This window comes from Solea senegalensis, linkage group LG3 (genome assembly GCF_019176455.1).
Source record: "Solea senegalensis isolate Sse05_10M linkage group LG3, IFAPA_SoseM_1, whole genome shotgun sequence".
Classification (NCBI taxonomy): Eukaryota; Metazoa; Chordata; class Actinopteri; order Pleuronectiformes; family Soleidae; genus Solea; species Solea senegalensis.
The window spans coordinates 28,300,423-28,316,598 of record NC_058023.1 but is presented as its reverse complement, the minus strand read 5'-3'; the positions used below and the strand labels follow the sequence as shown (position 1 = coordinate 28,316,598).

Genomic DNA, 16,176 nt, shown 5'->3' with positions numbered 1-16,176 from the left:
GGAGCAGGGATTGAGGGGGTGGAGAGAAAGCATTTTAGGGGTGATGTCTTCTGTTATAACGCGGCTTAAATGGTCTGCAGCAGCACTACTGGCTCAGGTGCTCCACATCAGGCTGTCATCACAATCAGCAACTCATCATCTACCTCCAAAACACATCGTCCCTACATCAAAAACACACAAAGTGGCAAAGGCAGGGCTAGAAATCAGCATCTCAGAGGTTGTCGCACTTCCCCAAACACTTCTTTTCACTCTCTCCATTCTTGCCTTGTCATCATCTTCTCAGTTATGCCCACACCAGTTCTAAGGACTGAGCGATGCTTTCCATGTTCCCAGTGTGCAGAGAGTGTTATGCCTGTGGTTCCTTTCATATTTAAATAGGGTCCTCACATGCGGACTTGATCACACTGTGATCGCGCGTGCTCGCAAAGATGAAATCTTCTCACGTGAGTTGACATTTTGGGGGCCAAAGGAGGGCACCGGCGCTGTCATGATGGTTCACATGTTTACTGCTCTCACGACGTTTGACATAAACGTGATGCCATAGCGTGCCACCGTCTACAAAGTGCCGTAGAGTGCAAACGCCACACGGACCGTGTAGAGAGAGCGATGAGGAAAGTAGGAACCGGGCATAATGAGTGTCTCTCTCTGCACTTCAACTCAAACTGCTACATTTCCTTTCCTTTTCGGAAAGTTTTATTCTGTGCTCACTATTTCTGCCTCTTTTAAGTCTTTTCCCCTTCATCACCCTGCCTTTCTCAAACTTGTGTTTCAACTACAGTGTCTCCGTATCGTCTTTCTTCCTCTCTCCATCTAAACTCTGCATTATATCACATGCATATTATATTATGATTATGTCCTGGCTCGGACCGTGTCCTGGCTGACCTCGTTTTAGGGGTACCATAACTTTTCAGAGTACTCGAGGCTTCTGATGTAACTTCGCACTTCCACTGAGTGTCTAAACCTCAAGGGTTCACCCCCTCTCTCACCATTTGTGAGTGTGAAGGGAATCTCACCACTTCTTGACATTTAAGTTTTATTATTGCTACTTTTTCCAAAAGGTTTCTTAACTCAAGATACACAGAAAAGCAGAAGGGATATAGGACTCATCAATAAGCTTCATATCGGCAAAGATATTGGTCAGCCCATGACCGAGTGGAAGAGAGCTGGGCTTGTACCAAGAGGGTTTCCAGTTCAAATCCTGGCACAGGTCAAGGATGGATTTAATATTGGTAATTTACATGGATAACTGTGTCTAAATGCTATGTTTTGGAATGACCAGAATTGAGGTCTGGTCAATTTAAAAGAGCAAAACAAATTCCTTCAAACAGTTTTTTTTCATGCACTGGATTCTCTTGCTGAGACAAAGCTAAATTTATAGCATTTTTAATATTGACTTGCACTGTTAGAATGATGCTTCTGACCAACAGGTTGCCTTGAAAGTGAGAGTAAAACTCTCAAAAGTACAGAAAGTAAAAATTCTCAACATTTTCCACAGGAAGAGTTACTTGTATAGAATCTACAGACGCATTTGGACAATATAAAAAAAATATTTAATGTCAAGGACTTACTTCTAAAAAGCTGCATGCATGAAAAAAGTTTTCTTCAAACTTTTTGTACTTTCTCTCTAGTGACACTTCTCACTCAAATTCATTTTTTTTAGACGTGAACTTTTTGTATTTTATTTATTTTTAAAGCACTGACAGAGGACTGTGTTTTATCTTATAATATTTCCACTGTGTGTCAGCGCAGCGTGATCGGGGGCCCAGGCGTAATTCAATTGCCCACATGCCTCAGTATCTTCTACAAAACATCATTTATGACACAACTTACCAGTGTCAGACGTATTATGTGGGGAAGAGGAGGATGATGAGAGAGCAAATTATCTTATTGAGAATAAATCTGCCTCCTGTGAAAAGTCCAAAGATGACTTTGATCACAACACTGGCTTCCCGTGAGTCAAAGAATAGATTTCAAAATCTTACTCTTGGTCCACAAAGGACTGAATGGTGCCAAAATACATCCTAGGATGATTAGTTCCCTATGAAGCATCCAGAGCCCTAAGATCACCGGAAACAGGTTCACTGTGTGTTTCCCAGATGCAGAACCACACAAAGTGAAGCAGCATTCAATGATTCTGCTCCTTTAATTCTTAAATAATCATCTTAGTTATCAATTCATTCTTGTCTTTTAAAGGCACTTTGTATTGGCAATCTTTGCATCTCTCATGATTTTAATGACTATTTTAATTTCAATGTCTACCTTTTATTTTGGTTAATGTCATTTTAATGCCTTGCTTTTATTCTATGATATTCTTCATGTACTTCTATGCCCTTGTAAAGCACTTTGAGTTGCCCTGTGTATGAATTGTGCACCGCTGTATTTTAACGTTGCCAATAACGGTGTTACTTTGAGAGCTCAGTATTTTCTCAACTTGGTACAAAAATGTTTGAGAATCGATCTATTTCACTCTGGTTGGAGGTTTGATTCTGTGGCGAATGCCACATCTGTGTTTGCTCTTACGCAGCTTGTTAGTGGAGCTCTCTTTTTCGTTTTGCAGATGTGCTCTGACAAGTTTTGGCCAGCAGACTCGAGTCAAACAAATCCTGAACTCCACACATCAAGGTTTCATTGTGATACACACAGCGAGCGGGACCCTGTTGTGAAGCACTCGCTCGCTCTCTCCGTCTCCTCCTCACTGACATGATTGTGGCCCCGCTGTGCACAGCTCCAGCCAATTAAAATACCCAGCGAGGACTAACATGGAGCGTCATCAGTCAGCAGACGGCTGTCCAAAGTGCTGCGAAAACAGAGTGAGCGAGAAAAAAGAAGTGTGTTTCACACACCGACACTTGCAATCCTAATGGAATTAATGCAAGAAATCCGAAATCAAGGTCATGAAATTTGTTGCACTCCTGTTTATTTTATGAAAATATCTCGGCGGACATTTAGTTACCTTTCTATTCCAAAAGATTCTGGTGGAGGAAAAGCCTGATGGGTTTCCTTAATGATTTTTGATGATGTTGTGGGCACATTTACTAATTGTTTTTTAACTGTGGAGAGAAAAGCTGCAGCAGTAGTGGGTGAAACGAGTGACTTCAGTGGGAAACTTTAGTTTGCTCCCCTGAAGAATTCAGTTTAATGAAGAATGTTTCGACATGACATTTGCCAACTCTAGCTCTCCTCTGCCCGGTAACATGACGCTTTCGTCCTGTAAAACTGTAGAACATCTTTTTCTTTTTGTTAGCAGAAAACTTTCCCTAGGCACTTTCAGTCATACGAACACAGTGTCGCTGTCATTCTTGATGTAAAACAAAGTTCCCGGGCACATCACAAGTGAAATTACCGCAATGACCACACATTGCTTTTGACGCGCAACATCTCGGATTTCAGAAACCGCTGGTAATTTTCCAATAGCACAAACCGCTGCGTAACTACGGTAACGAAAAGTGCGCAAACTACTTTGCTACAGAAATAAACACAGACAGTCAACGTACATTCACTCAGACTTATGCCTATTCAAAACAAACTGATGTGCCCTATTAGACCAAAAAAACTTAATGAAAGAAAATGCTTGAACATGGAAGCATTCATTGAAATCAAAAAAAGCCTGAATGGAACACACTCAAACCTCATGACTCTGATGACTACATGGTTTGTTTGTTTTTTTGTCCTTATTCAGATACACTATGAGTGCTGCCTGAACAAATTTGTGTTTTTCCCATTCCCATTGTCGGCTACTAGTTTCCAGGTCCGTGCATCTGAACAGCAACAGCAAGAAATACCAACTTTCAATTTCTCTAGGGATCAGAAGTGGGGGCAGCAATAGCTAAATTAAATGGGATTTTTTTTGGAGTGTGTGCTTATATATTTCTCCCTAATTAACACTCTCATGGTTAGTTAATCTGGTTGAAATTACTTATTACTGGACACACTTGCTTTTACATTTTTAATATTTGTCCTGGTAATTGAGTGTAAGAACTAATTAGAACTCAAGTGTTACAACATGACGCAGTCTGCTTTCGTGGCTTCATAACTTCCTCAGACACTTTTCAGGTGCCATTTTAAACGGATAAAACCTAACTTTGCCATCACACTACACTACATATTTCATAATGACAAAGTGAAAAAAAATATTTTCTTTCTTTGTTGTTGTGTCATTCTTACTTGCCCATATTCTTAGCCTCACTTTGAAATACATTTAGAACCTGAGCTGGGTAATATCCAGAGAAAGCCTGGCCCACTACTCCACATATTACCAGGAGATCACGTGGATCTGAAAAAGGCTTGATAGAAACCTGCTGGAAGGATGACTTCATGCAATTAGGCTTTTATGGTGGACAGACAATCTGAATTCACCAGATCTGCTGTGCATTTAAATGACTCTTAAATCCTTTAAAATCAAGCGTATCGCAGACAACACGTCTGCGCAAGTGCGCTTTGCATTACCGTAATTTTGCGATGGTTTGTGCTCGGAAAAATTCCAACAGTTTCTGAAAGCTGAGAAGTTGCACGTCAAAAGCTGGTTATTACGGTAATTTCACCCTCGCGCTGTTGCAGGAAGCCGGCGAATCAGTATTTGGTGCCAGTTTTAGGACAGTGAGACAAATGTTATTTTTACTATGTTTTATAATGTTCACAATTCAAATTGACATGCAAAAATCTGGTGTTCATGTACAACTGCAGTGTTTTTTCTAAATAAACTTTTGGTTTTTCGTCATTTCAAATTGTTAATACACTATTTTAACATGCAGTAAATTGTAAATAACTGCCAGATATTGAAAGTTATTCTGGAAAAAACGGGCAAAAGCACTTACTCACAGGACATTTTATGGTTAAAATAAGCAAAAAATTCCAGACGGACATTTTGAGGCTTAAGTGTTAAAGGGTTGATCATCTCTACTGTTCATTGAGTGAAACATGCATCATTTTATGGAAACCTTTTCGTCTCTCAGAAACAGTTTAAACTGTGTAAAAAAAAAAAAAAGAGAGATGCTTTCAATCCAATTTGACAGACGTTGAGAGGATTTGCCAGGAATGAATTGGATAAATCTGCCAAAATCCCATGTGTGAAAATCATGTGTCGAGACTTACCAGGAAGACTCCAAGCCAAAGAGGCATCTGATTACTTTAGTAAATAAGAAATGTCAGGTTTTTGATTAGTAAGTTACAAAAAAAAAGTATGAATGAATGATTTTGGAGATGAAAAACTACAGAATGAACAACAAATTGTTCATAATTTGAAGGTTAGCCTGACAGCTTGGAGACTCCAAGTTGCCCGCAGTTGTCATCGTAAATAATGATAATTGTTGTGATCGGACAACATACTCAGCCTCGAGCCCGCGGTCAGCTGGGATTGTCACGCGCCGTGACCCTCAGAACAAAACCCGTACAAATAAGAGATGGTCGTTTTTGATTTTGTTGTATTGTTATAAAAGATGTAAAGGTAAGGGAAATCACTTGTAAGGGAGGATTCAGCTGATAAAGTGTAGTTTGTTCTTTTGCCGCCCGTAGGATACTTGTGTGTGTGTGTGTGTGTGAATGTTGTAGCAGTGCTTGTGTGAATGCAGTGTGTGTCTGAGAGTGTGAGGTCCCGGTGCTCCCACAATCCTTCAGCATCCCACCGTTTGATGTCAGGATGTGACACTTGCTGTCTGTCTCGCCCCCATTTTTAGGCCAAAAGACCAAATCCTGGCAGAATCCCATAAAGAACGGCAAAATCCATTTCTTCAGAAATGAACGGGAGGCTTAACGTTGACTTAAAATGTAATCAGTGGCATATTTGCTTCCTTTCCGAAACCAAAGGTGGCATAACCAGTATTAGGGCTTGTCAGTGTGTCCTGTGGATAATAGCTCAGTATTTTTAGGCTTTGTCATTCATGGCATACATCTGCATACATCTCCATACAAAGCTGGACACAGGCTGTTTCTCTAAGCTCATGAAATGTTATCTTCTTTTAAAAAAAGAATTTCAGGCTTAAATTTGACTAATAATTTGTGAATAGATTTATGAAGATTTACTCACATTTTGCTGATTTGACAATTTTTCTAGAATAACTTTGAATATCTGGCAATTACTTACAATATACTGCACTTTAAAATACTGTATTAACGATTTGTATTTTTATACATATAAGAATTTTGAACTGTATAAAAGATATTGACAGTCTTTGTCTCAATGTGCAAAAACAGTGAAATTACCGTAATAACCACAAAGCTCACAGAAACTGTTGCCGTTGCGTAATTGTGGTAATGCAAAGCAAAGTGCGCTTGTGCAAACGTGTCGTCTGTGATACACTCAGTGTAGCAGAGGTCTCAAACTTGTGACCGTGAAGGCCCCCCCGATTAATCACAAGCGGCCCACCATTTACTATCAAGTTATAATAAGTTATTTCTCTCTCTATATATTGTTATTTAGAGATTTATTTTGCATTAGAAGTACTTTTATTATGCACTTTCATTCCATTATCAATTTATCAATTTATCATTTATTTTTGAAAGCTGTGATTTCAAAATAGAAGTCTGTGAATTTAAAATCTGTGATTTCCAAATAAAGGTAAAAATCTATGATTTCAAAATAAAGGTTGAAATCACGGATAAAGCCCCCCAATTAATAACAGCCGGCCATTTACTATCAAGTTATAATAAGTTATTTTTCTATATATATTTTATTTTTTTATATTTAGATATTTATTTTGGCATTAGAAGTACTTTTATTATTATGCACTTTCATTCCAATATCAAAACAAACACTTTTATTTTGAAATCCGTGATATCATTTATGACAAAATTGTAAGCCCTTATCACCCACCCCATACTAAACAAGTTTGAAAAAAACTGGGGGGTTTTCACTTGGCTGGCCCCCTGCTGACCAGACTAGATGCTCAGTGGCCCCGAGTTCATTTCAGTTTGAGACTTCTGTGTTAAAATAAAGCTCAACATGGATGACAACAACAAAAAAGCATATTATGGGCACTATTGGTGCCTGGAGTGGTTAGTTTGCCGCTTACTTTTAACACTGACAGCCCTTGTATCAATATTTAATACCTAACCAGCCTTTAAAAGCTGGAAAAGACATCACAGATGCCATATGTTGATATCCAATATCTAAGCTGACACATTGTCTTACGTGAAGATATATCGACATCACATCAATCAGATGCGAAAACACAAAAGGATTTCCCATCATCTTGCTACAGTCTCCATGGCGCTGCGATATTGAAATGTATTGTGTTTGCCTTCACAGTGTGTGCTCTGCATTTAACAAGATGTGGGGCACCGTGGATCAGCTCAAGCAGTTTTATGACTGACCCTCGGTGCTGCACTCACTCGATAAAAAACCCAAACCTACCTGCTCTTATATACTTACTTTTCCCTTACGTGTCCCCATACATACTTTATGTTCCTTTTCAAATATGACTGCTTTCAAAAGTACTGTAAATGGGTTTGATGCATTACAAGCTTGTGTACAGTAAATGTGAACATAATGGAGTCACAATCTTTTGATTCTTGGAGGATTTGGACATTTCTGTGCTTCACAATCCTCCCTCAGTGATCTAAAGTTCCCTTTCCCTGGGGAAAGGTGTCTGACGGTTCTGTAAATCATTCTCCTCTCACGCTGTCCGCTATTAGTTGCCCTCACTCGACACTCCCATGCTAATCCAGTCTTTCCTTCATTTACTTTTCCTTCATCCTAAATCGTTCTCCTTTCCCGGGGTTGTTCCTCTACCTGCGTCCCTGCCTCGCTCCTCCTCCGTCTCACCCAACCTCTTCAGATTACGATAGATTGATTACTGACGGTTAGTCCCGCTAAGGATCAGGGCGGTCACCGCTTCTCCAGCGGGACCACAGTCGGTGCCATAAATCTGTCTGAGGACGGTGAGCCGTGACAGTGTGTGTGTGTGTGTGCGTGTTGACAGAGATAGATTTCTGTGGCAGGCACTTAGATTGTGTGTGTTGTAAACTCCTGAGGACCAAACACAATCACAGGGGAAGATAAAAAATGAGGAATGTTACTCAAAGAGAAGCCATTTGCCATTTTTTACCACTTAAATGGGGATGTATGTCAAGGTTAATACTCTCGGGTCTTGCTTTGGTCTAAGGTTGGACAGAAGTATAATGCATTTTGTGTGCAGTATTAAGTCTTTCCAAAGCTGGACCACAAACTTTGTTGTTTCACTAGTTCTGCTACTAACACAACACCACGAAATGAGGGCGCGTCCACACCACGATAGTCCGGGGGACTCGAACGGGAAATACTCACACCCTCATTTTGTTTACTTTCACACTGGACCAAAGCTCCTGGACAACGTCACGCAGTTAAAATTAGCTGAATATTTGTGAAAAAAAACATGAAGAAAAAGAAAACCCAGCTCATCGACTGGCCAGGACCAAAAACGGAAATCCATCTACGATTTTTCCCGACAAAAACAAACAATGGTGCAACACCAAATTCATGCAGTCTTGGGGTTTCTGTTTTTACTTTGGTGTTCGGCGTTTGCGTTTCCCCACTGTCAGCCAACTGCACCAGGGTTTGCTTGCAAGCAGAACTTAGACCCACATTTTCAGGCAAACCAGAGTTCAGACGAGCTCTGGTGTGAAAGCGCACTAAAAATTACAGGAAGTGACTAAATAAAGTGCATTTTGTCATTATTTAACAATAGTGTGAATACAAGGTCAGGACATGAGCGGTTGTGATGGTAGCTTGCCATCTTCCATGGCCTTGACCCTGCCGTGATTTTTTTGCGGTTACCACGACAACCCTAATTTTATAGAAAGGTTTATTTTGGATGGACAGAGACAACAGACCACAATACAATAGTGTCCATTATTCTACAAACTGCAGGCATAACTAAATGAACTGACGTGCAGTCAAAATATATGTCTCGTGTGCAAGAAACTGATGCGCGCACGTCGACACATGAGCATGAGTGGGCTTGTGGAAAGCAGCAGGGTGGTTTCTTCTTCCACTGTTGGAGGCGGGAGATAACAAGCTGACCATATTTAGGACATGTGTCAAACAGGAGAGGTGGCTCCGGGGGGGAGGGGGGTATATGAGATTAATGAAAGAGAGAAATATAAGAATGACAAACAAAAAAGATGTTCTTTTGCTCATGGCGTCAGGCAAAGGTATGACGAGGCAGACAGAGAGGGGGGGAGGGAGATAGCTAGAGGGAGGATGTACCCTGTGGTTCCTGCTTTACAACAAGGAGAGAGAGAGAGACTCAGAGAAAAAGCAAAAGTCTAACACATACAATCTTTCCTTTTTCAGCAGGGTGCGGCTGAAGCTGTCGGAAACCTGCAGCCTCTGCGTGGTAGCGCAACCTTTTTCAAAACAATACTTTCCTAACTGGCAATATTTCAGGATCCCTCCTTTCCTTGACTCATCGCACACATCCTTATTCGAGCCGACTGTCTCCTTGCAACTCACCATTACAGTGTGTACTTATTCCTCTTTTAGTTTTTTTTCTCAACCTGCGGTGAATCAGAGCCTAGTTGGGTATCGGGGGCGAGTGAGAGACGGGACGCAGCGGAGGCAAATAAAAACCAGAGGTATTAACTCAAAGTGAGCAAGCAGACATACAAGATTAGGAGAATAAGGGATGAGGTTGTTGCAGGGGCCGAACCAGTGGGTGGGCTAAGATGAAGCAAACAAAGGAGACAAAGTGAATGTTTTGAAGAAATGACAATCATTGAACCCCTCTGTATATGCAACATGCATAGTATTTTATGGTGGCCGACAAAAGCACTGCAACGACCCAAAACAAATGCATCGACGGAAACACGCTGCAAAAACAAAAGACCAATTGAAAGACCTTATTAAGATCTTATCCTCCTGTAACCCCGCAGTTTTTTAATCCGGCAGTAGTTCGCTCTGGGTGTATAAAAGTATGCTTTTATTATGTTTCAAATTTGATAATAGTTTCGTATTAATTCATTTGAATTTTTTTTCAAGCATAGTACAGCACAGATATCAGCGCATACAGTACAATGTCCTAACTTGGAGTTGACATCAACATGACAAATGCAACATTAGCAGGCAGCTCTGCAGTGACTGGGACCCTAATCTTAGCTCTGATTCTGCCACCGCAACGTAGCTCTGTCAAGACGAGCAAGATAATCCACGATCTTGCCCCGGGGCTATAAAAAAAAGTTGCCTATGAGTGGACTAAATACTACTTCCACCCACGGAAGGGAAAAAGAAGTATCTGAATATGCGAGCAGAGAAGATGCAGTATAATCTTAATTCTTAATTTGCCAATAAATGAAGCGCATAAATTGATCCAAAGGGAGTACAGAGGGATAAGTGGGTGTTACAGACACTGAACATATTGCTTTTTATTCAACCCTGAAGCTCGGAGGGGATTCTGTATTTCTTCAGGTGGCAGGGTTTTTTTTTTTTTGCATCTTAACCCTTGTTGTATGTGCACAGACTGTGACTCTGAATCACTGATCTCAGGGCACGACATTAAAAAAAAGAAAAAAGATCTGGCACTTCCCCAAGTTGGTATTAAAAAAAGTGAGGAGACTAAGGATGAACTTGTTATACCTACTCAAATGCAAGGAGAGTATGACAAACATGGCCTCATGAATATGGATGCCTCTTGACTCATTGGCGGGGGATAAATTCAACTCCGAGACGATCTAAGAAGTTGATAATGAGGAATGAAGACATCGAGTACCTAAGTTCTTTTTCTTCTCCTTTCGACACTCACACATTTTGAACTTAAGGTCAAATGACTAGCTTTTTCCAGCACTTTCAACCTCTTTCACTGATTTACACACACACACACCTGCCACAGCGTCATACTGGGGTCACTCCAGGGTAAGTTTCCACCCACAGTAAGCCAGCGCGGTTGTGACTTGACTTCACTGGCGGCTACACAGGTGACTTTAAACTGAGAGCATAAATTCAGCCCAGTCTACATGAACATTTACATGCATTTACATTTAACTCCCATCCACATTACCCGGGTGTGATATTCTGACTTTGAGAAATCCTATTCAGTCGATGGCATAGGTTTGGTTACAGGACTGTTGGGGACACATTTAGCAACCTGAAGCTAACATGTTTAGTTTATAACCTGATTGAAACTAGCAAACATGATTAACTAGCATTAGTTGAGAAAAGATTTGCCTGCGATATTTCTGCTCGGGTGTGATGCATTCATGGATGCTCGTAAAATCCACTCGCTCCCCTCTCACACTTTCCCCAAATACTGGTGTAGACGTGTCCCCACCGTCCACACGCAAACCTACGCCAGTACAAATGCAGTCAGACTAACTCCTTTATAGCTCTGTCGTGAAAATAGACGGAATACTTTTATTTATATCGCCGCAGAACAACCGCCCAGCAATGCAATTTATAGAAGACCGGTTCCACCTGTTAACCACCTGCTGCCTCAATGACGACCTGCTATCAGCGAAATCCCCATGACGACTGCTCAAACTTCATCAGCTTATAAAATGCAATTTAGCGATCTTGGGAGAAAAGTGAGCCCCGGAACCATTCAAATATAATATACGCTATCATATTTAATCATAACATGAAAGGAAGCGATGGTGAAACGGTGCCTGGACCCCTCCAAGGCCTGATACAATACACACAAAATGTCTTGAACATGACAAGTGCGCATTACCTTCATTGCAACGTTAATGGCGTTAAGAAAAAAAATGAACAGCGCGCGGTTCTCAAGTGGCACCCCACCCTGAAAGCAAACCTATGCCCTTGGTAGAGCTCTCCTCATTAAAGCCCCATCAGCGACTAACATCATTACCTGTTTATTCCACTCGCTACTCTCTCCTCCCTGTCTTCTGCTCTCTCTCTGCAAAGCCAGCCAGCTGCCACACACTCCAGAGGATATTCCAATTAGAAACAACATACGCCAAAACACAAATGTGCACTGGTGGAGATTCCAATTAAAAACAACACACAGGACAAACACGCGGGCGTGCAGCAACACATACATTCGCCGGCGGACACTCTAATTAGGCGACTAAGCGTAGCGTGGACACCGCTAGGACGGGACGCTTCAGTGGGTCAGATGACATGCACGGACACGCCCCGAAAGGTGTCATTGTGCGTCACCATCAAATGCATGCAAGGTCATGGAGGTCATGCACATGACACGTGCGTTTTTCTTTTTCTTTTTTATCAGTAACATCGAGTCACGTAAAGGTTAGAGAAGCTGCCAGCAGTCCTGGAGTTTGACACCTGGCGCAGGGCCGCTGCTTCCGTCTAAGGAATGTGAATAATTACCGAACTCTGCACATCTCATTTCATAAACTGTGAAATGGAAAAAGGTCAAAACAGAAAATAAATGAATACTCTCTCTCTCACTCTCACTCTCTCAATTAAAACCACCGGCTCCAAAACTCACTGGTTTATTTTAGTAAAAATAAATGAGATTCACTCTACGGCGGACCCAACAAGCGTATGATTTCCCTGATGTGTGATTAGTCTGGATCCCTTTCATGTCAGAGATATTCTATTTAGACATGACCGAGGCAGTCACTCACCTTGAGAGGAAACGAGGCTGAGAGTGAGAAAATAACATTTCCTGCAAAGAGCAAAAGGAAGTATTTCCTCACCTGAAACACATACACAGCTGCTTAATTCAAATTGAAGTCGATTAATAACCTATGCTTCAGGATTACGAGTCCTATCTCTTGTAAGTGCACACTGTATCATATTTGTATCCCGAGCGCTATCTCTCTGTTAACAGCCTACCTGTAATGTGAACATTTACAGTCTACAGACGTGCCCGTGTTCAGCATTGTGAAATACATAGCGGGAAATCTATGATCAAACACCTGACTTGAATTTCAATGGCAATAGGATGAGTTTTGCTTTGAAAACCCGGGACAGCATCAGTCCAATGAATGCACTGGTTTTACTGTTTGGATGGCTTTATGAAGAAGAGTAGAGCTTCAACTAACGATTATTTTCATAATCGATTCATCTGTCGAGTCATCGTTTGGTCCATAAAATATCAGAAAACGTTAAAAAAAAACGTGGAAATGATGATTTTCTCGAATGTTTTGCCACAAACCAAAATGATTCACTTGACTTCACAATGATTTCTTTGTTATATGGAGCATAGAAATGAAGAAAATATTCACATTTAAGAAGCTGAAAACCCTCTTGTTTGACCTTTTATTAAGATCCCATTATTGAAATGTGTTAATCTAAATGAATCGTGAGTAAAAGTTTGCTTGTCTTCTAATGACTAAATTAATGAGCAATCGGACAGTGGGCATTTCAGACGCCACTGTTTTGCAACTTCCAGTCATTGTCAATAAATTGTGCCCGTGAAACTTTGGTTTAAACGATGGTTTCCGTCGCTCAGCTCCTTAAAATGAAACCGGGCATCCCTCCCCTCTCTCCATCTCCATCTGTCTCCAATTTCCAGCTTTCATGTCAGAGACCAGCGCATGCCAGATAGTGAACAAACTTGCGTTAAATAATTGTATCGCGTTAATCTCGGCTGTATTCATCGCAAAGATTAACGCGCTAACTTTGACGGCCCTAGAAAACGGAGCAAACAGCAGTGGACCTCAGTTATAAAACGGCAGCATCCGTGACGGCTGCCTTGATGTACCGCAAAGTCTGCCCGAACAACCAACCACACGCTGCTGTGCAGCAAAACCTACATCTCACTCACCTACGGTCATCAATAATTGACTAAAGGTCGGGGAATACACACTGCGTATCCAGTCAATCAACCAAAAGGAAAAAAAAAACAACCTCTTGTACTCACAGGATATTTTAGCACCATCTGTGAAACACATTTATCTCTCAATAACAAGGGTTGCAGTTCTAATGTGTGGAAAGTTCTCCGGGAGTAAGAGAAACCACAGTTTTTGTCACAGTAATGCATAATTTAGAAATCCAATACTGTAAAATAGGCTCAAGAGACTTGCGTTATAGTCACATATAGTCATCCGTGAATTAAAATTTGGTAAACCCTGAGTATCTTATGACTCCAATATCAGTCCAATACAGTGGTTCATCGTGTAAACGACCAAGTTGTGGTGATGCATTTGCGACCCAGCCATGATCAGCCAATTCAATATTCATTTCCGACAACATAAAAGATTTTAAACAGCCCGCAACATGTCGTCAGTGTGTTGTCATTTGGAGACGAGCGTTTTGTAAATCAAAAAATATGGATTTCATTTTGCGTCTCTCTTTCCCTCTCACAGCCACAGCACTCGTTGTCGTGCCTTAGACTTTAAAACTTTAAAAACTCGACCATGGTCATGTCACACACACACGGTCTTACTCTATTTGCAGACTTAAACATGGTGGGGATGGAGTGCAGACATCGAACGATACTCACACTTTCTGTAGACTGCAGTTCACAAAGAAAATGTTGCAGGTCAACAAAAAGATTCTGACCTCCGCATAAAAGTGACTCATGTACGCTTAAAAAAAAAAACTCACCCTCTCTGCAGACTGCGATGTGCCAAAGAAGATGGGTATGAACGCCAGCCAGATGATACACGTGGTGTACATGGTGAATCCGATGGGCTTGGCCTCGTTGAAGGTCTCGGGCACCCCCCGCGTCTTGATGGCGTACACTGTGCATGTCACCATCAGCAGGATGGAGTAGCCCAGGGAGCAGATGAGGGACAGATCCGAGATGTCGCACTTGAGGACGCCGCGTGCCGACATGGGGTCCTGGGTGCGCTGCTCGCCGTAGTCCACAACAGTGTGCGGGGGATCCACCGCGAACCAGACGAAGACTCCTAGTAGCTGAACTGAGATCAAGGAGAAGGTGATGACGAGCTGGGAGGCGGGCGAGATGAACCTGCGGGGGAGATTACGGATGTAAGGAATACTGCCGCCTCATTTCAAGCGAGGTAACCTATGCTGTACACACAACCAGAGTTCAGTGAGCAATGTAAAGAGGAAATGTGATCATGTTGGAGAGATAAAAACAAGCGGAGGCATTATATCTGACAAGAAAAGCACATTGGATACTTGAACGTGGCGAGAAGCCTCAAAATATTCAAGTCAGAGTGTGCTGATGCATTTTGGATTTACCTCAAATGCATGCCAGCATTTTGCCCCTCAATAATTAAAAGTGGGACAATTGTGTACGACTGAAAATAACAGGGCAACAGGGACGCAGACACGAACACAGCACAATGCTGCAATAACATTTCAGCCACTTAGTTGACACTCACTCTCGGAGTCAGTCACTCCGAGTGCAAACAATACAGTAGGTGAATGTGAGTTCAAGACTCTCATGCATAATGTATGAAGGAGAAAATGATGAATAATGAGCACAAGGAGCTTAGTAAGAGGTTTAGGAAATGCACAAACACAACAATCGCACGGTGACCTTTTCCATCCCACTACACCCATCAAAGTCTGTGTCCTGACCTCACATCCACACAGAGGGGAAAACATTATGTAGAATGTTGGACAACTATTTTTTTTTTTTGTTTTGTTTTCCTCTCACCTGGGTGCCGTCACAGACTTCTTCCCTTGTTCAAATATGCGGTGTATCCTGTTGGTCTTGGTGAGCAGCGCGGCGTAGCTGAAACACATCCCCAAGCCGAGGAAAATCCTCCTGAACGAGCACACGCCCACGTCCGGCGTCGCGATCATCAAGAACGTGATGGCGTAGCACAGGAAGATGCCCGTCAGCAGCACGTAGCTCATCTCGCGGCCCGACGCCCGCACGATGGGCGTGTCGTTGTAGCGGACGAAGGTGACGATGACGAACGAGGTGGCGATGATGCCCAGCATGGAAATGAAGACGGGGACGACGGCCCAGGGGGAGTGCCACTCCAGCTTGATGATTGGGATGGGCACGCAGCCGGTGCGGTTGGTGTCGGGTCGCATCTCGTACGGACACAACTCGCAGGTGAACTCGGAAGCCTGGACGAGACACAATTTGATCATGTAGAGATTGGAAAAACCTGAAGCTAAGATAGCTTATATCTCTCAACCTTTATTGGGCAGTTGTTGAAATACTTGGAAATTCAAATGTCAACCCCTGGAGTGTCATTGCAGACGTTTTAACTTTTGTGGCATTTTTAAAATATTCAATTTCCATGTATAAAATCAGATCAACTAGAACTAGAACTTATGGTTCTGTAGAGCTAAGGTAAAACATTTTCGAAAAAGATGTGCAGGCAAAAACTGGAAAGAAGAAAAACACATAT

At 41.9% G+C, this 16,176-nt stretch overlaps 1 protein-coding gene across 3 annotated transcripts in view; it reads right to left on the bottom strand.

The window, feature by feature from the left end:
• grm8a (glutamate receptor, metabotropic 8a) overlaps positions 1-16,176 on the bottom strand; it is a 225,456-nt gene that overhangs the window by 10,058 nt on the left and 199,222 nt on the right. For all 3 annotated transcript variants that reach the window (XM_044022484.1, XM_044022483.1, XM_044022485.1), the window contains 2 exons: positions 15,468-15,889; positions 14,444-14,810 (listed from right to left, as the gene is read on the bottom strand). In XM_044022484.1, the coding sequence (XP_043878419.1) occupies positions 14,444-14,810; positions 15,468-15,889 (789 nt within the window). The remainder of the gene's footprint in view (positions 1-14,443; positions 14,811-15,467; positions 15,890-16,176) is intronic.